The sequence below is a fragment of the Myodes glareolus genome, chromosome 6, assembly GCF_982192425.1.
Source record: "Myodes glareolus chromosome 6, mMyoGla1.1, whole genome shotgun sequence".
Classification (NCBI taxonomy): domain Eukaryota; kingdom Metazoa; phylum Chordata; class Mammalia; order Rodentia; family Cricetidae; genus Myodes; species Myodes glareolus.
Window position 1 is genome coordinate 71,645,523 of NC_142031.1, and position 24,615 is coordinate 71,670,137.

General features: G+C 36.7%; 1 protein-coding gene across 5 annotated transcripts in view; it reads left to right on the forward strand.

Moving 5' to 3' along the window:
• Ccser1 (coiled-coil serine rich protein 1) overlaps positions 1–24,615 on the forward strand; it is a 1,117,462-nt gene that overhangs the window by 509,525 nt on the left and 583,322 nt on the right. For all 5 annotated transcript variants that reach the window (XM_087907262.1, XM_087907263.1, XM_087907264.1 and 2 more), the window contains one exon: positions 8,843–8,926. In XM_087907262.1, the coding sequence (XP_087763388.1) occupies positions 8,843–8,926 (84 nt within the window). The remainder of the gene's footprint in view (positions 1–8,842; positions 8,927–24,615) is intronic.

Sequence of the window (24,615 nt, forward strand, 5' to 3'; positions counted from 1 at the left end):
AACCTTGGAGGTTCCTCAAATATGCAGATGAAAACAAAGAGCATGGTATGCCGTGCTGGAGAGTCTGCTTTTCCCTAAAAAAGAAAAGTAATGCACTAGAAACTTTCAAAAATATACACATATGTAAAGGTGATCTAAATGAAAACACCAAATAATAGGGAAGACAATTCCTACTGACCCTCTCTTCTCACAAAACAAAGTTTCTAATACTGGAATTGGGTTATATGCAATTGAGTTGTTATCATAGCTCCACATTGGGCTGATATATGTCATATCCACACATCTGTAAGGGTCCAGCCTCAACAGGTTCATACACTCCAGGATGCATGTGGATTAGAAATGTTAGGCAGAATAAACAGAAATACAAAAGAAATACAGAGACATAGACTATTACTGAAAGGGCAATCCAGTGAAAACTGGATGTGTTCATGTTTCTTTTGGCTGTTTTTCTTTGTTTGTTTGTTTTGTTTTTTTCTTTTTTATTGCTTTATAAATAATACCATTCAAAATTTCCTCCTCCTCCCATTTCCCTCCCACTCCTCCCACTCACCCTCCCCCCCACTAGTCTTAAGAGAAGGCAGAGTACCCTGCCCTGTGGGAAGTCCAAGGCCCTTCCCCCTCCATCCAGGCCTAGGAAGGTATGCATCCAAACAGACTAGCATCCCAAAAAGCCCATACATGCAGTAGAATCAAATCCCAGTGCCATTATCATTGGATTCTCAGTCAGCCCCCATTATCAGTCACATTCAGAGAGTCCAGTTTGATCACATGCTCGTTCAGTCCCAGTCCAGCTGGCCTTGGTGAGCTCCCATTAGATCAGTTACACCTTCTCAGTGGATGGATGAACCCCTCATGGCCCCGACTTCCTTGCTCATGTTCTCCCTCCTTCTGCTCTTCGTCTGGACCTTAGGAGCTCAGTCCAGTGCTCCAATATAGGTCTCTGTCTTTATCTCCATCCATCACCGGATGAAGGTTCTATGGTGGTATTCAAGATATTCATCCGTGTGCCTATGGGACAAGTGTGCCTATGGGACAATTAAGTCTTTGAAGAAAGAAATTGAAGAGGATACCGGAAAATGGAATGATCTCCCATGCTCTTGGATTGGTAGGATCCACATACTAAAAATGACAATTCTACCAAAGGCAATCTGTAGATCCAATGCAATTGCCATCAAAATCCCAACACAATTTTTCACAGACCTTGAGAGAACAATAATCAACTTTATATGGAAAAACAAAAAAAACAGGATAACCAAAACAATCCAATACAATAAAAGTACTTCCAGAGGAATTACCATCCCTGACTTCAAACTCTATTACAGAGCTACAGTAATGAAAACAGCTTGGTATTGGCATAAAAACAGAGACATTGACGAATGGAATCAAATTGAAGATCCGGATATTAATCCACAAACCTATGAACACCTGATTTTCGATAAAGGAGCTCAAATTGTACAATGGAAGAAAGAAAGAATCTTTAACAAATGGTGCTGGCATAACTGGATGTCAACCTGTAGAAGAATGAAAATAGATCCATATCTATCACCATGCACAAGTCTCAAGTCCAAATGGATTAAAGACCTCAATAGAATTCTGACCATACTGAACCTGATAGAAGAGATAGTGGGAAGTAGTCTGCAACACATGGGCACAGGAGACCACTTTCTACATATAATCCCAGTAGCACAGACAATAAGATCAACAATGAATAAATAGGACCTCCTAAAACTGAGAAGCTTCTGTAAAGCAAAGGACACTGTCATTAAGACAAAAAGGCAACCTACTGACTGGGAGAAGATCTTCACCAACTCCACATCAGACAAAGGCCTGATCTCCAAAATATATAAAGAAACTAGACATTAAAATTCTGAAGAACCCAATAAAAACTGTGGTACTGACCTGAACAGACAATTCTCAACAAAAGTTCGAATGGCCGAAAGATACTTAAGGTCATGCTCAACCTCCTTAGCAATCAGGGAAATGCAAATCAAAACAACTTTGAGATACCATCTTACACCTGTCAGAATGGCTAAAATCAAAAACACCAATGATAATGTATGCTTGAGAGGATGTGGAGTAAGGGGAACACTCTTCCATTCCTGGTAGGAATGCGAACTTGTTCAAACACTTTGGAAATCAGTGTGGTCATTTCTCAGGAACCTGGGAGTCAACCTACCTCAGGATCCAGCAATTCTACTCTTGGAAATATACCTAAGAGATGCCCAATCAGACTATAAAAGCATTTGTTCAACTATGTTCATAGCAGCACTATTTGTAATAGCCAGAATCATGTTTATTTCTTATGATCTTCAAGTACCCCAAAAGCAAGAAACTTTTTTTTATTGTGATGCAAGGAACAAACAAAGAGATTACCATCTCAATACCCAAAATACCAAGTAACAACACCTTTGGTCAAAATATTCTGTTAGTAGCCACACCGTAAGTTAAACCTCCTGTCAATAACCATAAAGGAACAAGGCAAGGCCTGAACTCTGACTTTTAGTCAAAGTGGAACAGATCCACTTTTGTTGCCACCTCAATACCCAGAATACTAAATAACCACACCATAGGACAAGATAGTTTGTTTGTAGTCATTCCTTACATCAAACTTCTTGTCAACAACTTTGAAAGATCAAGAGTATGCTTAAGCTCTTTGACCTTCAAAGGGCAACAGATCCATTTCTGTGGGCCCCCACAAGTTGTGGGCCAAAGGAATTCACCAAAAAAACTCAGATTCTTGTTAAGACTATAGGTTGCTCCTTGCATACTAATAGCAAGGCCCTCTTGCTGAAGACAACACCTACATAGCTCATTACGCTGGAGTATTTGAGCTAGTGCCTGTAATAGGGTTCTCACCCCATTTTATAGCATCTTTGGTACAGAAAGACTCTTGGCATGCTATCAAAGAGAAATGTAAATACCAAGCCAGCAGAAACATTTTATCACCAATAATATACCTACAAAATATGCTAGGACAATGGTGGCACAAACTTGGGGAGTAACCAACTAATTACTGATTTGACTCAAAGCCCACTACAAAGATGATACCTGTTATGGTAAAAATAAAATGCCATATGTCCCTGAGTGGCAGTAGTGGGAAGCTGGTAAGAAACCATGGCGGGCCACAAAGGCAGCCAGTCCTAGGCAGGGAGTCATGTGGTGGGTGAAAGACAGAGGGAGATAGGCACATGCCATGCAGAGTGAGGTTGGATATTTATTTAGTAGGTTATGGAGGAGAAAAAAAAGGGAGAAAGGGGAGAAGGGAGAAGAGCAGAGAGAGAGTGTCAGAGAAAGAAAGAGGAGGAAAGGAGAAAAGTAGGGAGAAGGGAGAAAGGCAGAAGCTGCATTTTTGGGAGAGAGATGGAAAAGGACTCACAGGCTGGAAACAGAAGGAAGATCTGCTTACCTCTGCAGATGGGGAGGGAGGTGGGACTTGTCTCTTAAGGGGACAGAACAGACCATTATATTCCCATCTCTTTTTTTATAACTTTATTAAAAAAAAAAGGTGAAAGTTTAGGCATGACACGTCAGAGGAATTGGGATGGCAGATTCACAAGAATTTCTTCCCACTCATTTGTTGGGTGCTGGTTACATCCTGGGGTAGCTAATCTCTTTGCTCCTGTCCATGGAAATGTCTGGTGTCTTTTACACTTGTTTAAGGTATTGGCAGAACAGAGGACAAAGTTAAGTTTAGGAAAAAAAAATTAGAACGAGAGAACTGAGAAGTGTGTATCTGATCTGTTTAAGTGGATCCATCAATTTGGCTCCCTGGAACTCACAAGAATTCTTTGGGTTTGTGAAATCATAAGTTTTAGACATATACATTCTTTAAACAGTAACATTTATATCAGAATGACTGTGGTAAAAATTTTGCATAATGAAAAGTATCTTTAAGACTATGAAAGGCTGTTTGGATACTCACCTTCCTGGACCTGGAGGGAGAGGGGAGGAACTTGAACTTCCCACAGGGCAGGAAACCCTGACTGCCCTAAGGGACGAAGAGGGAGGAGGAGAGGGAGTGGGGGGAGTGGGAGGGTGTTGGGAAGAGGGGCGGAAATGGAAACTTTTATAATTTAATAAAATTTACTTAAAAAAAAAGACTATGAAAGGCAGTGTGAGAGAGAAATTTGATAGCATGTACTTGTCCTCATACTTTTATAACTTGTATTTGTATTTTACTGAAATTTGTTTGGTGGGGTGGTTCTTTTAAACTGACTAAACCTTTCAGCTGATGAACTGCATCAGAGATCTTTGAGAAAATAAAATTTTACTTGAGTTATTGATTAAAAATGACAGAGAATTTACTTGGTTGGCACCTAGAGCTACTCCTCAGGGTACTCCATGGTTGCTGAGGGTTGTATTTTTTCCTTTGCTGTTTAGCGCATTGCCTGCCAAGCTCCAGAGATCCTGTGGGCTAAGAAATCTGTAGGAAGACAAGCCTACCTTGACCTGAGCAGCGAGGCTGTCAATTCCAATGATTTTGTCCACTGTTTGGAGAGCTTTATTTTAGATAAAAGGCAGTTTTGCCCGGTGATCAGTGCTTGGAAGTTGAAACAAATTGTGGATGAACATTGTTTTATGTCCATTTTTTTTTTTTTTGTTGTCTTCCTAGGAAGAAGTAGATTGCTGCTGCTGGAGCTAGTCTGTCTTTTTTTTTGGTCATGAAAAGTTCTTTAATAATTAAATATTTGAGTGCCATATTCCCCAGATCTCTGAGCAGTTGAGGGCTGTTTACTGGGTATAGATAAGTTATAGAATCTGCCTGGATAGGTGGATCTGAGCTTAACTGTATTGGCTGTCAATTTAACAGGTAAAGCAGGGTTGGATTAAGAGACTTAAAAGTACATACCAATTAAAAACATGAGACTTATTGTTTTTGTAGTCTAGAATGAGATACAATGAACAGACAATTATAACATTTAACCATAGACATAAATATATTTAAGTTACATGTATGCACACACACAGAGAATAGGAATTGGGTGAAGTGGATGCTCTTGGTGGACCCTACCAAAGGCATGCCACTGCACAAAACACACATGTAACAGAGTCAGCACTGGTGGACCAGCCAGTAAATACCTCAGGAAAAATGGTGGGATTTGGTCACTTGACCAGGCTCTCAGTTAAGATGGTGGTGAAGTCACCTGACCTCAGGTAAGATGGCGGTAAGGTCACCTGACCTAAGTAAAATGGCTGCAGTTACATGTTGTATGGAAAAGCTACATTTTTTGAGCCAAGGGGGTTTTAAACATAATAACAAGAGAGACCTAGAGGCATGATCCACCCCGTTGCTGAGCTGCCGTACCATAAGCCAAGGCAGGGAACAAAAGCTGGAATTGAAAACAGCTGCCATGCAAATCTGACCAATCTTACTGGTTCTGTAGCATCAGTGGTAGTGGTGGCAGGGATAGTTTGAGGAAAAGGAGAGCCTGTGGGACCTGACAGAACATTCATAGGAGGGTGGCTGATAGTTTGAGGGTTGATACCATAGTTGAAAACATGAAAACCCATGGAAAGAGTGAACAAACACCACAGGGCTTGTAGAAGTATGTCTCCTCTCTACAGTGAGGTATTAAAGTCTGACTAGCTCCAGTCTGAGCAACTCAGAAGCCAGAGAGGCTAGAGGTTGATCGAGCTGCCTCTCATGGCAGGAACTACTTACGAGTGGTATAAGAGAAAAGAAAAGAAAAAGAAAAGAGAAAGAAAAATACAAGGGACCCTGGGTCTTAAATTGAATGCACCACACAGCGTACATAGGACCAACCCTGGGTTGTCTGTTATATTTTTATCTATGGAAAGCAACCAGAGATGAATGTCAGTGAAGGACTCAACTGTAGCCATAAAGGCTGTGGTTGGCTGACTGGAAGGGGAGACTCACATACCAAAGCTGCTGGAGTACATAGATGTCAGAGTTTAGGCAGATAGAACACGGAGCTGTTTTAAAGAAACCTGGTTTCTGGAACCCAGGGTTCCACACTTCCTCAGCCAGCCAGGTGGCAGGAAACATGGACAGAGTCTGTCTGAGTCACAAGCACCAATGTTATGGTAAAAATAAAGCACTGCAGGTGCCTGAGTGGTGGCAGCTGACAGTGGGCCACAAGACCATGCTGCAGGTTCCCTAGTGGTGGCAGTGGACAGTGAACATGAGACGAAGGCAACTGGTCCCAGGTAGGGAACCATGTAGTAGGTGAGAGACAGAGACAGACATATGCCATTCAGAGTGAGGTTGCATATTTATTTAGTGGGTTATGAAGGGGAAAGTGAAAGGGGGAAGGGGAGAAGGGAAAAGAAGAGACAGAGAGAGCACAAGAGAGAGAGGGAGAAACAGAGAGATGGGGAAAGGGGAGAACTGGGGAGAGAGAGAGAGACAGATGCTGCCTCTTTGGGAAAAAGAAAAGAGGGCCTACAGGCTGGAAGCAGAAGGAAGATCTGCTTGCCTCAGTCCCGGGGTGGGGAGAGGAAGTGAGTAGGGTTTATATCTTAAAGGGATAGCACAGACCATTACAAAACACATACCTGACACTGTTTGGGTAACCAAGAACCTGAAACATAACCTAAGGACCTAGGGTAAAACCAAATAATACCCATCTAAACAAAGAAAAAATTAATGTAGTAATAAAATGACTCCTAAAAATATTTTGCTATACTCAGAAGTCAATGTCTTGTCTAGCCATCATCAGAGAAACTTCCTCTTGCATCATATTATGCAGAGTGAGAGACCTTGGAACACTCAACCCTATATGGGATGTCTCCATAAAATCCCTCAGAACTCAGAGAACCCTAAAGAAGAGGAATAGGAAAGAGTGTTAAAGTCAGAAGGGGCAGAGGACACCAAGAAAACAAGTCTCTCTAATTCAACATGAGCAAAGCTCATATAAACTCACAGATAGTGAAACAGCATGCACAGTGTCTGCACAGATCTGACACAGACTGACACTGTACGGTATATCAACTTCTCCAGAACAGGCCTAATGTTCAGTATTCACCAACATACTCTAGAATTTTAAGCTAAAGCTTCTCAGCAGTAATGCTCCCCCTCCCCTGGGAACCAAGTATCTAACAATTATACATGTATGAACTGAAATGTTGGGAACTTTCCATCACCTACCTGAGTCCTTGTGAATGTTCTCCAAATAGAACTCAGTTATTGAATAGGGGCAAGATAACCCTTAGGTGTTGACTCAGTTCCTGGTGTTTTGACTCAGTCCCTGGGAAAGGGGCAAAGTAACCCTCAAATGTTTCCTCTTACCTCATCTGATCTGGCAATTGCTCTCCAGCCAATTATTGGTAATAGCCCTTTGAATAAGCCAATCATAATAATTAAAACATAACCTCAAAACAGCCTCCTTGTTTCTGTGGCTTTTTACTTGAAAAGTAGCCTGTACCAGTCATTCAGGGTCAGTCTGGCTTCTTGAATGCTGAAAGACTCTGTCATGACAGAATTAATAAAATCCCCATGCTTTTACATCAACTGTGGTGTGAGAGATGGTCTCTTGGGGCTACTCCTCCTGGTAGTTGGACTTCAGGGTCCAACAATACAATGGATTCCAAGTTTTTTTGTGTGTGTTTCCATTTAATGGTTGTTTTATTTTGTTTTCATGGATTTCAGGTGTTTTGCTATTCTATTTAGTTTTTGTTTTTAGAGAAAAAACTTAAAGTTGCCTGGGTAGGGAGGATGACAGGATTGGGAAGGACTTGGGGAATGGAAATATATAGAAAATATGATTAAAATATATTTACAATTAAAAACTGTTTAAAATAATAAAAATGCAATAAAAAGAAAAAATGCAAAAAAAGAAAAGACTGTTGCTTATACTGGAAAATGATACTTTTATCTCCCTTTCAAGAATCTGTCCTATAAATATGTAAAATGGTAGATAAGGAAAACAAGCTTATAGAAATTTGCATAAGAATTAATAGCTCCTACCGACTTCATATTTGAGAAAATTAAGTGAGAAATATTAAAGAATGTGTATTCACTTTCTCTCAATGAGTATATACTATGAGCATTGAAGGATTTCCTGTCTGTTAAGAAATGGGGGATGATGAAAAGAGGTATGGGAAGGAATGTAGAATGAATGAAACAGTAGCATAGTTTTGTCCACAGATAATGCTGAGATCAGGTAGAGGTTCTATTCATAAGTAGAAGTTGAGAAAATGGAGAATTCTGTAATGGATGTGGGTATAGAAACTAAATTTGCTTTCACATTGAAAATGTCAAAGCTGCAATGAATCCTAGTGACAGGGACTACTGAAGTGTCCTAGGCACATCATGGATGATAAGAATGTACATTTTCCATGGTTTAACAATTAATACTTAGCTGGGTGTGGTAGCATACACCTTTAATCCCAGGCCTCTGGAGGCAGAGGTAGAAGGATCTTTTTCAGTTCGAGGACAGTCAAGGCTGTCCGAAAGTAAACAAAACAAGCTCCAAAAGAGAATTACTACATAATTACACAAAAGAGCAGAAGTATGTCTTGTAGAGTATAATTAATTTTATTACATTGGTTATATATACCCAAAATATGAAAGAATTAAGAATGATACATGTTTCTTCTTAAGCACCACAATGTTGACAAATAAGCACCAAAAAGAAAAATTTTGACTTCTATGAAAAATCATATAAGTATACATGATGTATACAGGATAGTAACATTTTAGAAACATACTCTTGTTTTGTTTTATGCCTTTGAAGTGTTAAAAGAAATGTCACATCATGGAGACATCTGACTTTATTAGTTCATGAAGAAGGTTTTTTTTTTTTTGTTGTTGTTGTTGTTAAAAGCAAGTGAGAAAGCTAGAGGGTTAAGCCTACCCTGCTTTGTTTTTTGTGTTTTGTAGGATATAATGAAAGACGAATGCTCAATGCTGAAGCTGCAACTGAAAGACAGGGATGAGCTAATTTCTCAACTTCAAGCAGAGCTGGTAAGTGATTGGCTGAAACAGTTGGTTACTTACTTTTCAGGGTTGTTTGGTTTAAACCTTAATCTACTGACATCGCTATCATTATTTATAAGTTTGAAAAATAATTTAAATATGACCATATTTTTTTCAATCTTTTGTAATGAAAACTAAAGTCCTTTGGTGACAGAAAGAAATTGTGTTTTACACAGCAATATGCATATGGTTAGAAATGGTACAATCTTTTAGCCTTGTCTATAGTCAGAAAAACTAAGGCCACATTATATTTTGCATTCTGTGTGATTCCCACTCCTACTGAAATGCCTAGGGAGAAACTTTACAGTATAAAGGAAGGCATTGATTACTTTTGTTAACCAAACTGATTTTACTTTTATTTTCATGATCACCAAATGGAGCTGTTTGTCAAAGCTTGGTAGAAATTTCAATTAATGTGCAGCTCTCACAAAATGTGAGTGAGGTTAATGAAGGAAATAGGGAATTACATGTTTAGAACATATTAGCACACTTGTAATATACATACATAATACTTGTATGTAAACTGTTGTTTTTCTAGTTGTTTCAATTTATATACATTAAAAATAGCAATTTAATGTGATTATCAGTACTCTAAGAAGATATAAAATCATAGAATTAAAGAATAAGAATTTAAAAGAGAAATGCTAATCATCAAGAGTTTTTAAGATACCATCAAAATAAATCTAAGACACTAGAGCCCCCTGACACTTTGTTATAGTCACAAAGTGAATCCTAGTTTAAAACACTATAAAACGATTTAACAATTGATTATATTAATGTTGGTATATTACATATATCAACGTTGGTATATTACAAAACTATAAAGTACAATTCAGTCATATATGAGTTTACAGACAAACATTTGAAGACTACTGTCATACTAGTATGATGTCAAATTCATAGTATAACTTATGGGGTCTAAACAGCTGTCAGTGTTTTTACTGAACCTTGACCCATTTTTAGACTGGAGTTTGACAGTCACAAATCTGTTAGTATGGCTTCAAAACCCTCTAAACTACTACATAAAAAAGAGGACCATTTCCTGTACTGTAAGAAATATCCCATTATATAAAGATCAGCAGCATATTAATAGTACAGACAGTATGTACTACATAATGAAAACATTGTGTAGCTCAGTGATGCAACCCTATAATACCATTCCTCATGTTGTGGGGATTCCCCAACCATAAAATTATTTTGTTGCTACTTTATGACTGTAATTTTTCTAATGTTATGAATAATAATATAAGTTTCTGATATGCAATCCCTGTTGGGGTTATGACCCACAGGTTCAAAACTACTGTTCTAGGTCTATATTGTAACCAGGCTTTGTTTATATGCAAGAGAAAACTATTTTTGTATTTAATAAATATCAAGTAGTGTATAGATACCTATTACCAAATAGAACAATCAATCTTAAATAACAGAATATCTGTTCATTCACTTTACCAGGGAGTGTTTATTTTCAAAAATTAACTCAGAAAAAAATATTCATTTTTCTTTTCACCATCAGTTTGGTCAAATTTAAAACATAGAATGAACAAGAAATAGACCTTTCTTTGTTGGGTGAAATGAGAAAGAAAATCATTACTTCCAGAACCAATGCTACAGCTATAATTACAATAATTCAGATTCCTTCTCTCCAAAAGAGGCTTGAATTTACTGAAACCCTAAAATGACATACTTGTAAGTTTTTTAAATTTCCTTTTCTTTAAACTTGAGTTTTCTAAATTGGCAATGTAACTTTGGAATTTTCCAAAGTAATAATCAAGATAACATTTCAGTGTCTGTGCTGCACATTCGAATGTTTTAAAGAAAGAAAGAAGTTACTTTTGCAGTAAAGTGTGTTTTGATAAAGAGAACTTTAAGTTTGGAAGAAGGTGTGATGACTTAAAAAAAATGATAAAAAACAAAACAACATTTAACGAATGCATGAGTACACAAGGGCATAGGACTCCACAAATTGTTGTAATCTGTAGAAAACATGGACCAGTGTGGTTCTGATGTTGAGAATAAGCAACCGTTTTTATTCCCAGTTTGCATTTGTTTGTTTGAGACATAGTTTCACTCTATATCCCACCATGGCTTAGAACTTACTATATATCCTTGCTGACCTTGAATTCAAGGAGTTCTCCGGCTTTAGTTTCCTAAGACCAGAAACTACTATGTTTATTTGACTGAGCACAACCATTCAGACTTTTCATTTCTGTAGCAAATATATGACTGGAAAAAAGGTAAAGAAAGAAAGATTTTGGTTCATGGTTTCTGTGTTTTCAGTCCATGCTCAATTTGTTTCATTGCTTTAAGCCTGTAATAGGGCAAACCATCATGGATGAAGGAACAATACAACCTTCAGCATTACTCTCTTCCTCCAGGGGCTCTCTTCCTCCACATCAGCCCACCACCCACATTTCCACTGCCTCAAATACTCTTTTCCAATTTTGAACGCATCAATTTATTACATCATTCATTAGATTAGAGCCACTCTGATGTAATCTTTCTCAGAATTATTTTCAAATCCACCTAGCAAGGCATTTCACTTATCTCCTACCAATCTCCCAGTCTTATACTATCAATAATAAACTTTAATTGTCACATTCACCTTGATAATTTCACCTGTTGTTAGTAGTTAATTGGTGGTCAGTGAGTGTTGGTACAGAATAAAAAAATGTGAATCCTCTATTCTAGCCATCTTGCTAACAACCATCTTCCCAATCTTCTCAACAGTATTCATTGTTACATTACTGTGACTGGTTGTTCTGTGAGGTTGGGTTTCAATGTCATCTTTCTCTTCCCCAGTGTATATCAGGAGAAGTCTCCATGTGTTACTAGATGTTTGATGTACTTAAAAGCTTGACACATTTGAGAACAATTGCTTTAGAGGTAACATATTACTTTTCAGTCCATCAGTGAAATAGTGTAAGATAAGCATATGCATGTATACAGATAACCAGGGAACTAGAACCCTACAAAAGAGATAGGGCTTTCCTTATATATAAGGAAAGTGTTAGAAAACTAATTTCTCAAGTCCTGTTTGGTTGTGAGTCTGAGATTGGAGTGCCAGCATGGGTGGGTGCCAGTGAAGACTGTCCCTTGTTGATGGATGGCCAACTTCTGACAACATATACAGGGAGGAGGATAAGAAACTCAGTGGTCAGATGGGCGGTGGTGGCGCATGCCTTTGATCCCAATTAATCCATCTCAGGGCCCCTCCCTATGATGTTACCTATTTACAGTCACCTCCTGGTGTCCCGTCTTCCAAGGAGACTTAGTGTGAGTGGGGGAGGACACAGTTCAGACCCGAGCACCAAGGTTGTGCTCCTGCTTATTTACTGTTATCAAATCGCATTTTGTCTAGCAAGTTCTGCTAGATATTTCATGAAGTATCTTCTTTCTCCATCTCTGTGATTTCAGAAGTATTACCATAATTTTACACTCCTTGATTCCTGGGTCTGTACATTTCTAAAGCATGAAGATGCTTCAAAATTCAAAATAATCATTTGATTTTACATTATACATTTGTACTGTTTGAGAAAAGCATTAAATATAATAGTTGGGTCCCCTAATGTGAGTATATTTTCTGTCCGAATTTTCAATTTATTCCTTTCTGTGTAAAAAGGAAGGCAATAAGCAATTAGTTCTCTTAGGAATAATTTCAAAAAGTCTGATATTAACGCCTCTGAAATTTTTCATGCATTGCTTACTTTTATGAGCTTTATTGGTTTTTGACAGATAAAAGTAATGATTTACACTATTTTATGATGTCCGAGGGAACTTTAAATTGTAAAATATCAGCTTTTACTGAGGTTATATACATCATAGGGCAACTAATTGGCAGGAAAGGAGTAACACACTGCAGCCATGTGTGTTATAGCTGAAAGGAACTGGTTGGCAGTGGGAGCATCTGCTCTCAGTTGTTTCACCCCACAGCAGAGTCATCATGGTCTGCCAGGAGCATACCAAGCTTCAAAGACTGTTATTCATTCAGGCTTCTTACATAACAGTACTCTATGTTGACTGTGAGAATAGGTGACTTCCAAGAGGAAGATCTTGTCTCCATATCTCTCTGTCTCTTTCCTACTGGCATTCTTGTCCTCTCCAAGATGTCCATGCCTTCTCATATCCATCCCCACCCTCTCTCTCTGCAAAAGTCATATGCACATACTCAGGGAAGGCAGTCATCTACAAACCAGGGAGTGGCACTTTTAAAAGCCCGACTGCTATCTAGTGATCTTGGGTCACAATGTTCAGAACTACAGATGACTAAAATTCTGTTTTTAAGCCACTCAGACTGTGTTGATTTTGTCATGGGAGCCTGAGCAAACTCATACAATAACTGTATGACTATGGAATTTGTTTGATCATGGTCCATGTAGATCGATTTATATTTTTCCCATGACTTAGCTAGGTCTTTTTATTATTTTTCTTTGAAATGCTGAACAGTATTCAGAAATTGTATTCAATCCATTCAACTTCTCCTTCAAGTTATATATATATATTGTTGTTGTTTTAAATCCAGAACTCTTGTTTTCATAGTTTGCCTCCTGAATATGTTCTTCTAATCTGTTTGTTTTCTAGCAAGGTTAAGTTTTCATTCTTGATGTATTTCTTTTATCATTGTCCTTAGCCACCAGTTTGGTCTTCAGTAAAAACCATATGTTAGTGGTCTAGTGATTATTCAAACTTCAATATCATGTTTTAAGCATAGAGGAAACATTAAACCCTTAGCTATATGTAGTTAAATGTTTTTTTAATTTATTTATTTGACTGCTATTGTGTTGTTTTGTCATCCAAGACATCTGTTGTGCATGAAGTCCTTGTGTTTAACTTGTTTTTCCTAGGGTCATTAGTGTTCTTGGGATCCACTATCTATCATCTGTTTGTATGTGAGACTTAGTCTTCTTATATAGCCCAGGCTTTTCAGACATTTGCTGTGCAGCCTCGGGTAGATTTGAATTCATGATTTTTGTCTGACTTGACATTCCACATGCTGGTCTTGTACAAAGCACTACTGTACCCTATCCCTGGTGTCCCCAGCAGTGTGGGCGACTTGTATGATAGCTATAGTTAATTCCAGAAGAGAACAAAGTGCAAAGCTTTCCCTCTTCTCCAACACTGATGAGTGCCCGAACTCTCCACATAGACTTCAATCTTTCCCACAGTTCCCTTTCACCTCAGAAACAGTGTCACTGCAGGAAGGGATGGTGGCAGGGAACACTATTAAGGATACAACCTTCTTTTTAGACTCTTTATCATATATTTTTAGATAAGCACAAACACAAATGAGCCCCTTCTTCAATCATACTGATACAACAAAAGGACCAATGGCATTAAGTGGAGCCTGGAGTTCTAAACTGAGCTTTATCAACTTCACTTTGGGTCAGAAAATAGACCCTGTAGGAAAGGAAGTGAGGAATTACCTTCCTCTCTCTTTTTGAGCAGACATTTGCTTGAAGAGAAGAATGTGGCAATACAGAGTCTGTATCATTCCTAAATATTCCTCATTACCTATGATACTGAGATTTTAGGTCTTTCGCTCTCTCTCCATATATATAATATAAAGTGTGTATACAGCATATACACACATATGCATATATACATATATATTATATATGAAACTGTTTTCTTTTGTTGACTTGGGATGCTGTAAAATATAATATAGTAGCCTCATTAATTCATAAAGAACAGAAATTTGCTTTTCATCCTAGATGAAAAAGACCAAAATCAAGGCACTAGCCAGGGTGGCCTTGACATCTCTGCTTTCAAAGTAGCTCTTTATACTCTGTCTTTCTGCTGGAAAGAATTCACAGTCTTACAGGAGAGATCAGAGATGTGAAGCTAGGCCTCATTTTCTCTGAGTTAGCATTGGTCCATTCCGAAGTCTGATGTTTTCTATTGTCTTCCTTTCAGTACCTGTTGCTTTGAACATTCAAGCCTCCTCCCCATGAATACAGAGAGAAAAATTGAGACCATAGAATATAATATTTAAAGTACATAAAATGAATATTAGTAGTGATTTGATAGACAAACCTGTATATATTAAACACAACATAGTAGGTTGCATATACTTATATAGTTACAATGTTTATAAAACTGTGAAGAAGGTATTATAGATTTTTAGATTCATATTAGTATAAGGAATAAAAACCACTTATGTTTCAAAACTCTGGAATAATGAATATTACTTACATTTGCATGATGAGAATTTTTGATTCTGCGTTACATGGTTTGATAGCTTACGTTTTGTTCCTTTGTGTTTGTTCATTTGATTGCCTGCTTGTTCATCTTGTTGGAAGGGTCTTGTGTCTGGCTGAACTTGAATTTTCAGCCTCCCACCTCTCCCATAATCTAGGCTTTGTGGCATTCTTTATTATCCTTGGTTCAGTGTTTCATTTTACTGATAAATACCTAATACTTTTATCATCAGAAAAAAAACTCAGATAGTTATGTTTGGAAAATAAATTAAGAATTTAGGAGAGTTTAGTGGGTCTTGTACCTGTTGTCTGTAAGGAGGGGGGGCACTAAAAACATCTGAGAGGAATTTAAATTTTCACACGTCTTGCTAACTGAACAATAAGAGTCCAATTTTATTGATTTTATATTGCTATTTTATGTGATATTTTACTTAAATGCTACAAAATATAATTAAACAATTCACAATGAATGATTACTGAGGACTGTTATGAGTCATTGGAGAAAAAAGAACCAAGCAGGAGGTGAAGGAAAGCATTGCCTCACGGCTCTGAGAAGAGCATCATGGAGGCTGAGAAGAATGATAGCTAACTGGCAGTTTATATCAGAGTAAAGGATCAGAATTGTGAATGCTAGGAAGAGATTTTTATAATGAATAATATTCAAGAATATTTAAATGTAAGGATTTATTTCTGTGTAGTGTATATGAAGTATTGAATATGTTGGAAAGATAATTCTTCAACCCACCACTAAGATTTTAATGGCTTACTCATTTACTTAATTAAGATACTTAATGAATACAATATGAATTAGAACCAATCCTAAATACAGTAGATGAATATATTTGTACTGATCAGAATAAATTATGATAGGATGAGCTGTTTATGTGTTTATATAAATTTAACTTTATTAACCTATTCTAAAATGGGGTTATTTTTCTTGCCTCTTTAAAATTTTAGTCTCTTTCTCTTGTATTTAGTTAAGGTCATGTTGAAGAATAGCACATAATTTATATTTATTTCTAATATGAAATTGAGGGACACTGAAAACATTATCCTCATGTGTTACAGTAAAACTAAAATGCAACCTTGTGTTTTAGAGAGTGGATACATTCTATTAGATACCCATTAATCATGTAAGTGGCTGCAGTATTGTCATAAAAGCTTTCAGAAAGTGAAAAATGTGTAACATATGATATAAAAAACTAAAGCCATCTGTATTTTCCAGTTACCCATAGGTTCATTCAAAACATTTTATGTAAATTGATGATACCTACTTATAGACAAAATTAATGTTTTGACTCTGAATACTAGAACTGAAATGTCCTAATTTGTGTTGATCTGCCATGCTATGCAGTAGGGATTTTGATAGTTATTTGGACACCTAATATTCTTGGAAAATATCAAATGAATATGCATAGATGATTTTAAAAGAAAAACAAATTATGAAAGTCTGTCAAGAGTCCGGATTTTCTCATGTTCATCTGTGAAGCTTTTCCCCTCCGGATGGTTTTTCTTGTCTTCCTGATTGAGCTACAAAGATTAAGTGCAGCTTCTCTGTGGCTTTTTCTTTGTAAATATTCACTTCCACTTATAAGGAAGGTGGGTGTGTCCCATTCTGTATTTATTGCATTATTTTTGTCCTGTAACCAAAAACTGACAACACACAGCTTAAGAGATGAGGGGTTTCTTTTGTCTTATCATTTAGAGATGTCTTCCATCACATGGAGAGGGAGTGGCGGCTGCAGGGAGAGCTATCTGGTGCCCTTATTAGGTCTTCATTCTCAGCTTTACCCCTTTTAGAAATGTTGGGGCTGTTTCTTCCCATCAAGCTAAGACCAGGCTGGGGATACCCACACTGAAACAGTTTACCTGAGCTAATGGGAGCTCACCAACTCCAGCTGGATAGTAAAGGAATCAGCATAGGACCAAACGAGACCCCTAAATGTGGGTGACAGTTGCATGGCTGGGGCAGACTGTGGGGCCACTAGCAGTGGCACCAGGATTTATATCTACCACTTTGACTGGCTTTTTCAAACCCATTCTCTTTGGATGGATACCTTGCTCAGCCCTAAATTTAGTAGGGAGGGCCTTGAATCTTCCCAAAGGCAATGTGCCTTACCCTATCTGAGGATTGGATGAGGGTGAGAGGTGGGAGATGGTTTAGGGAATAGGAGGAGGGAAAGGAGTGGGAACTGGGATTGATATGTAAAATGAAAAAAAAGATAATTTGTTTTCTTTTTTAAAAAAAGAAAAGAAAAAAAGAATTAATTTTTTCTGACAAATGTCAGTTGGGAGAAGTGTCTGTTGCTAAGCCCATGTACCTGACCTGATCTCCAAAGTTCACACGATTGAAAGAGGCAACATTTCTCTACAAATAGTTCTCTGACTTCCACACACAGCCAAAATGCAATGTTTAGCAAGTTTGCAAACACAAACACACAGATAAATAAATGTGCTAAAAATGTAAAAACTAAAAGCAATGGTGTGTGCAGGTTGTGTTTTAGGTGATGCTTGTCAATTTTTAAGTACTTATTTATTTTATGTCCTGACCACAGTTTCCCCTCCCTCCTCTCCTTTCAGCCCCTCCTCACCTTTTCTCTACTCTCTCCCCATCCACTCCTCCTCCATTTCTATTCAGAAAAGAATAGGCCTCCTAGGATATTGTCAAAGAATGCCATGTTAAGTTGCAGTAAGAATATATGCTTGTACATTTTAATTCATACATTAAATATCCTCTTAAACTTTAAGACCTCCAAAACTGGTTTTTGGTTCTTATTGGTCATGTTTATTATACATATATTTTAAGTAATGGTCTCACAAAAAACACATTTTCTGCTCATCACAGAGAGGCTTCAGTAGGTCCCAGTGACTCTTGAGTTTTCAGAAATTATATAGTTGTTAAAATTGTCCTTGTTTCAAACTCATATTTATGAAGTTCAGGAAAGTATTGGACAGTTATATTTCTCTTTTGGCCTTTGCTAATATACATTTAATATCATGCTCATTATTTAATTGTAAGTTTTTCTTACAGGAAGGAGCATATTAAAATGCTGTTGCAGGTATCCAACATGGTAGTTCACTGAGATTAGCATTTATTCTCTCATAAAATAGAATAAAAATCATCTCTAGGAAGTCTAGTAATATAAAAGAAGTTAGAAAAAGAATCCCTTGTGTTATTAAGTGTTTTTCCTCTCATTCAAAAATAAATATGAACATGATGTTCTTATTTTGATGCAAATAAACAACAGTGCCTGCTCAGCCCTCTGAGATATCATTCATTGGATGCAGGCCAAGGGTGAGGATGATTTGTCAACACTTGAGTAGCAGTGCATGGAGTGCTAAGGAGCCATGGAACTAAGGTGTTTTGGAAACATGAAGGCACTGAAAGCATAGCACCATGTGTAATCTGTACCACAAAGAGGTTGCTTGAAATAAAAGTCTAAGAAATGCATATAGTTAAATATCACTTTGTAAAGAATCTGGAGAGAAGAATAATTTCATTTGGTTTAAATATACATTTAGAATTCAAATTGAATGAGATTGTACACCCTTGAAGATTTAATAACAGAATAATTCCTACTTGATAAGAGGAACATCATCCAGCATGAAAATCACATCCTGAATTCAGCTTGAAAGAAATTCCCCACTTGCTCCTTGTGCTGTTCTAATTTATAGTATTATTTCATGCCAGTCATTTTAAGATAGAATATTATAGTCCCGTGAAAGATTTACATAAGAACAGGCAGCTGTAAGTACTTTCAAATCCTCTTTCTTTTTCATATTTAGGAAACATTAGGGACAGAAAAGAAATAGATTAGGTATACTTAAACATTATTAAAGTGTCAGGCTACTTTCCTTCTTTTTCCAGGAGAATTAATTGCACATATTCCAGAAAGGGCTTATCTCAGCAGTAATTACTCTCCTAGTCAGCACTGTAAGACAGATGTAGAATATGAATCTGACAATATCCTATGATACATAATGGGGATTAGCCTCTGGTTCCTTCCACACTCCAGTGCCCTGAAGGAGAGCTGCCAAAAGATACAATCTTTAATATTTCATACAACAGTTATTGTAGCAATCTTGCATACTTGTTTAACTCTTCATCACTGAGTGTTGTCATATTGCTGTATGTCATAGATACAGAGAAATAATTGTTGCATATTTTAATGCCAGTAGAACAAGGGTTTACTTTTAAGTCATAGAGAGATCCTAAAAGGAGTTTATATCTCCACTGATCAAGAGAGGCACCTGGCAGAATGCAATGTGCTTGTAAATTGAAACAGTTGACAGGTTTTGTGTTTTCCTAGCTCCTTCTTATCAAGTGTGCCCTTCAATTTCCTCCTCCATTTGATTTTTACTTTTATATAAATAGATTTTTGGATCTTACTGTTAAATACAAAATATAGCTTTTAAATATGCAGAATGTGAGCTATGCAAAGACATAGAGTTAGAGAAAACACTGGATTCTATCAGAAAGAATGCAAGGGAAATGTATATATGTGTTTAAATGTATACCAACTGATGAAAATTACAGAAATTTTAAGATCAAATTGACTTTTATTAGGAATTGACAAATCAGGCTTGAATTTCATTTGAAGATTTAGGAAAAAATACCCTTTCCTTCTAGTTTTTGCAATAATAAGGAAACAACATAATACAAAAGATGTATTGGTTACTTCAGATTACATCCTGCAAGATCTTGCACACAGAACTTGGAGGAATTCAGCTGTAATTGACCTGAAAACCTTCCTGAGAACTAGTTCTCATAGTATTTAAAGGTATATGTAAGCTGCCATGGGAGAAAAGCAATTAATAGTCTTACTCAGCTGTAAATTCTATGAACCACAGAAATGAACAAGATGGCATGATGTTCCCACAGGTTCAGCAGTGGCTCTCATATCTTGGGTGCAACCAGAAGTTATCTATTTGGACTTAAAGCTCTCTCAGTAAAAGACAATTTATGTCTAGTAACTATAAAACTTGACAACTACCCATGTCTGATGATGTCATGGACCACATAGAAGAACCTATTGCTGTTACTGTCCTAAACTAGTATAATTCCTAACTGCATTTTAAAACTCATCCTTGTATAGACAAGTAAGTTTACAGAAGACAAAGGCCAATACAGAGATACAAAAATGGTCAAAATGAAGAGAGGTGCACAGCCCCAGTGGATATATGTACAACACAGCCCCTATACCTAAAGCTCAGAAGAAAATGCAAAAAAGGACAGGAAGATTATAAGAACTGGAGGTCTAATTTGTCTACTATAAAATAGTGTCTTCTGGATATGAAGAAGAAGTTATTAATGAAATATTAACATTATGGTCACCTAAACAAGACTTGCACAATGATAATACCAGTTGTAAATCCCATGTGGGTGAGAGAAATCTCACAAGTCCCTATCTCTAGATGAATTAAGAATGCTGAAGGAAAGAGACTTAGTCTTATCTAAGGGCAAGCCCATGATGGGTTATCCAAACCACACCAGTCAGCAGTAAACACATAGACATATAAGCATATAAGCATCAGTAAGTGGACTTAGCAGATTTCATTTATACATACATACATGTGTATATATGATAATAATAATTAAAGAATGAAAAGTAAAAATTGTATAGAGTGGTAGAGACTTTGGAAGAATTGGAAGGTGGAGAGGAGGATAGAAATTATGTAAGTACCTAACTCACATACAAAATGCTCAAAGTATTTTTAAAATTCAATTAAATAAAAAAATTGAAACAGAAGCTTCTTCATTGTTATGCTGGTGAAGCCAAGCTATTTGTGAAATTATCTTCTCCCTCTGATGGTGAAATTAACAATTTTATCACATTTTAACAATGAGTAAATTTACTGTGAGTGTCTCTACTTACCTTCTATAGAAATTAAATAGAACACAATGATCCCCCATTTTATTTGTTAGTATGTATGTGTGAATGTCATATATTACAATAGATCATCTTTTAAAAATTGAAACCATTCTCACCAAGCATTTTGGAGTCAGAAACAACAGGAAAAAGAAATTCCAACCTCAGGGGACAGGTGTAACAGATAGTGATTAATTGGTAAACACGTGCTCTTAGATAGACATTCTGGTTAATGTTTAAGATTTATGACTGCACTTAATATTTAGAATCAAGTTGAGAAATGTACACACTTCCAGCTTTCCATAATAAAACAAATTCAGAAAGGTGTAATAATTCCAAGTCTGTATTATAAAATTGAGTTAGGATTCAAAGAAAAGTTTATCTGGCCCCTTGAATAGCATCTCCAAACAGACTTCTAAATTGGAGGAATAGAAAACAATTCAAATTTTCTTTATATAAACACTGTAATTAAAGTTAACAGTTATTCTCTGTAAATTGCTTCTCAAGTGAATGGTGTTATGATACTAGAGCTGCTAGAATTTCAAGCCAAAGAATAACAAAATAAGTTTATTTCAGAGCGACCCCTCACAACCCCTGATGTCCACATGGTGACATACAACAGAAAGAATGAAGAATTTTAAAAAACTAATGTCATTTCTGGTATCATATTCCATAGAATGGTTGCAAGTAACTTAATGCTGCCTGACTTTAGAACAATGTATAGAAAACAATAAATGTCTAGATTTATCATAAAAATACTCAAAAATTCATGACTTAGAATTATCAGATAAATGAAAAATAAACCAAGAGTAAACTGAGTTGTAGAGAAAGAAAGACCGAGGTTCAATAATTGAATTTATAAAATAAAAGGAGAGCGAGTAGTTTAACAGGATGAAGTATAAAAATATATTACATAAACAGGCGCATCACTGAAAAATAATGGATGCCTCATGACCTAATTAATTTAAAGCAGTGTATACTCATCACAAAAAGAATGGGGGAGGAGCGATGGGGCAGCGTATATGATGAAATGACTGGAGAGGAAGATGCATGGATTCTTAGAAGAACAATTAATTTATAACTAAGTATGCGCTACAGCATTGACTTTAGTCTTGTTCCCCTAGGAGCAGAGTTAGTCCTCACTGGGTTCTATACCCTCTACATCCCTGTTGCAGGGCCACTGTCTAGGCAGATAAAGGGATCTCAAGCAAATCCCTTCCCGCATTCCATTGAACTTCAAGAACTTTCCGTTCAGAAGCAACAATCTACTAGGTGACTGTGTTGTGGAAGGTTTGACTGAACTGCTTGCAGCTTATTATTTATTATATATTCTTATTTCCTTTGTTGTTTTAAGTGGTCTGGAACTTTCAATCTTCCTGTCTTCGTTTCAAGTAAATGGCATTCTATCCTCTCCAGACTGTTTTAAAGTTCTTTCTTTCTGTATGTTGTGAATGGCATAACACCTACAGATTCATCTCCAATGCACACACAAATTACCCCATGATCTGTCGACATTAGTTAATGTGCACCATGTATGTTAAAAAAAAATAACCTATGTAAGTCAGTGGACACTGGATGCCCTGCAGCTAGAGAAACAGGCAGATGTGAGCCGCGTAATTTGAGTGCTAGGAACCATACTTGGTTTTCAACAAGTTTAACAAGTACTGTTAACTGCTTAGACATCTGTCTAACCCATCAAGATTCTCTTAAGACCAAGAGAACCTACTTTTTGAGATGAAATTATTCACAGAGAAACGCCAAAGTACATTTTCATTCAGTCCTGGTAGCATTGTGTTTCTAGATGTTAGGAAGATTGTAGTAGGAAGCAGGGAAGTGCAGGGTGGGGCAAGATTACAGTGATTCCAAGACCAGCCCGAACAGTTCATGAAAAATTGTCTCAAAATAAAATCTAAGAAGAATTCTGGGGCTATTTCTCATTGGATTCACTCTGACCATCCTGTCCTGTGTTTACATTCCACTCCCAGGACAAAATACTACATATTCAGTTAATATCTTTTACATTTGTGTGGAGGTTTAATCCAGATACACCACCACAACCCAGGAACATTGGAATTGTGAACAATTAATAATAGAAATTAATGATACTTGAATAATTAATGTGTATGTACACATACTAGCATACTTATGAAAGTATGAGAGGCTGAGAAACACAGAGACCAGCAGTGGGCCATCACTACTTAAGTCAGTCTTTTTACATAACTCATCCTATATCCAGTAATATTTTTCCTGCAAAATTGAGGAAATTTAGGCTAAAACAGTTAACTCCTAAATGCAGAGAATTATAAGGTGTCTTTTAGCTATGAGGTATCTATATAAAACAATGGCCTGTTTGCCTTCTTTAAGTTCCCAATCCTAACAAACCACAGACCTTGAGGTTCATCATACAGCCAAACAGCTTTAACTAGAATTTGCATGGAGAGGCTTCAAGGATTATAGGGCACTGGAATCAGGCTTGCAAGCCATGTCTTTAATACGGCATTGCCCTGCCTTCACTCAAAACTGGCTGTGTAAAGGAAGATGAGTCAAACATTCACTCACTCATTTTCCCTTCTCAGCTAATCTGATTTTTTAAATTAAATCTGCAGACACCATGGTCTCAGTTCTGTTGTTATGCAGACTTCTGTCTTAGACCCTGTGCTTTCTTGCTATATGTCATTGAAGAAAACTAGCATTTCTGAAGGATGAAGGTCTGCACATTTTATTCTGTTTTGAACCTTGCCACAGTAGACGTATTTGTTTTAAGAAAAACAGATAAACTGCGAAGGAGATGACAATGGACTTGCTACACTGCTCACAACTGCTTGAATAATTTGTGTTATCTCCAACCCACTGAAAAAGAAAGACACTTCATAATATCATCCATCCTATATAATTGAACTTAAGGCTGGAAGAGTAGCACTTTATTTTATCCTTGAAACTTTATGAACACAACTGTCATTATGTCAACAATAAAAAACCTTAAAGAATGTTCACCATTTCCATGCTATAGTGGAGAGTAAGTTTTGAGAAAATCTTCTTTACTAAGTATTCAGTAAAGTTTATTTTATACTGCATTGCTAGAATATCTTTGAAACTAAAAAAATATTTGGTAGCAGCAGATAAAGCATCCTCTCACCAACGTTCCTGCCATAGCTCCTGGACACAGGTAGGTACACCCTTCCCTTTTACTTTTGTACAAATAAAGTACTAATAACTGCGTGATTTTTACTTTTTCTTGGGAATATGTCACACATAGTTTCAGTGACTTATTTTTTGTTGTTGCTAAGTAATATTTCTTACCATTAGAATTAATGGGGATACTAAAAGTAAAGATCCTATTATACATCATCAAAATTCTCATTATTTCTCCTTAATTCATCAGTCTAATAAAAATATTTGCTAGTAGTATTTTCTCAATTATTTGCAATAGTAAGTTCATATTAAATGTGTTCTTTTAAAAAATAAATTCAAGTTCAGTGAGGCTGTTTGTAAAAATTTTGTCTTAATTTGAGGTCTCTATTTTCAGCTCTAAATATAAATAATAGGAACAGATAGAAGAATTACTAAATATAACTGAAAACTGCTTTTTTCCCTAAATCACAGTAAATGGGGA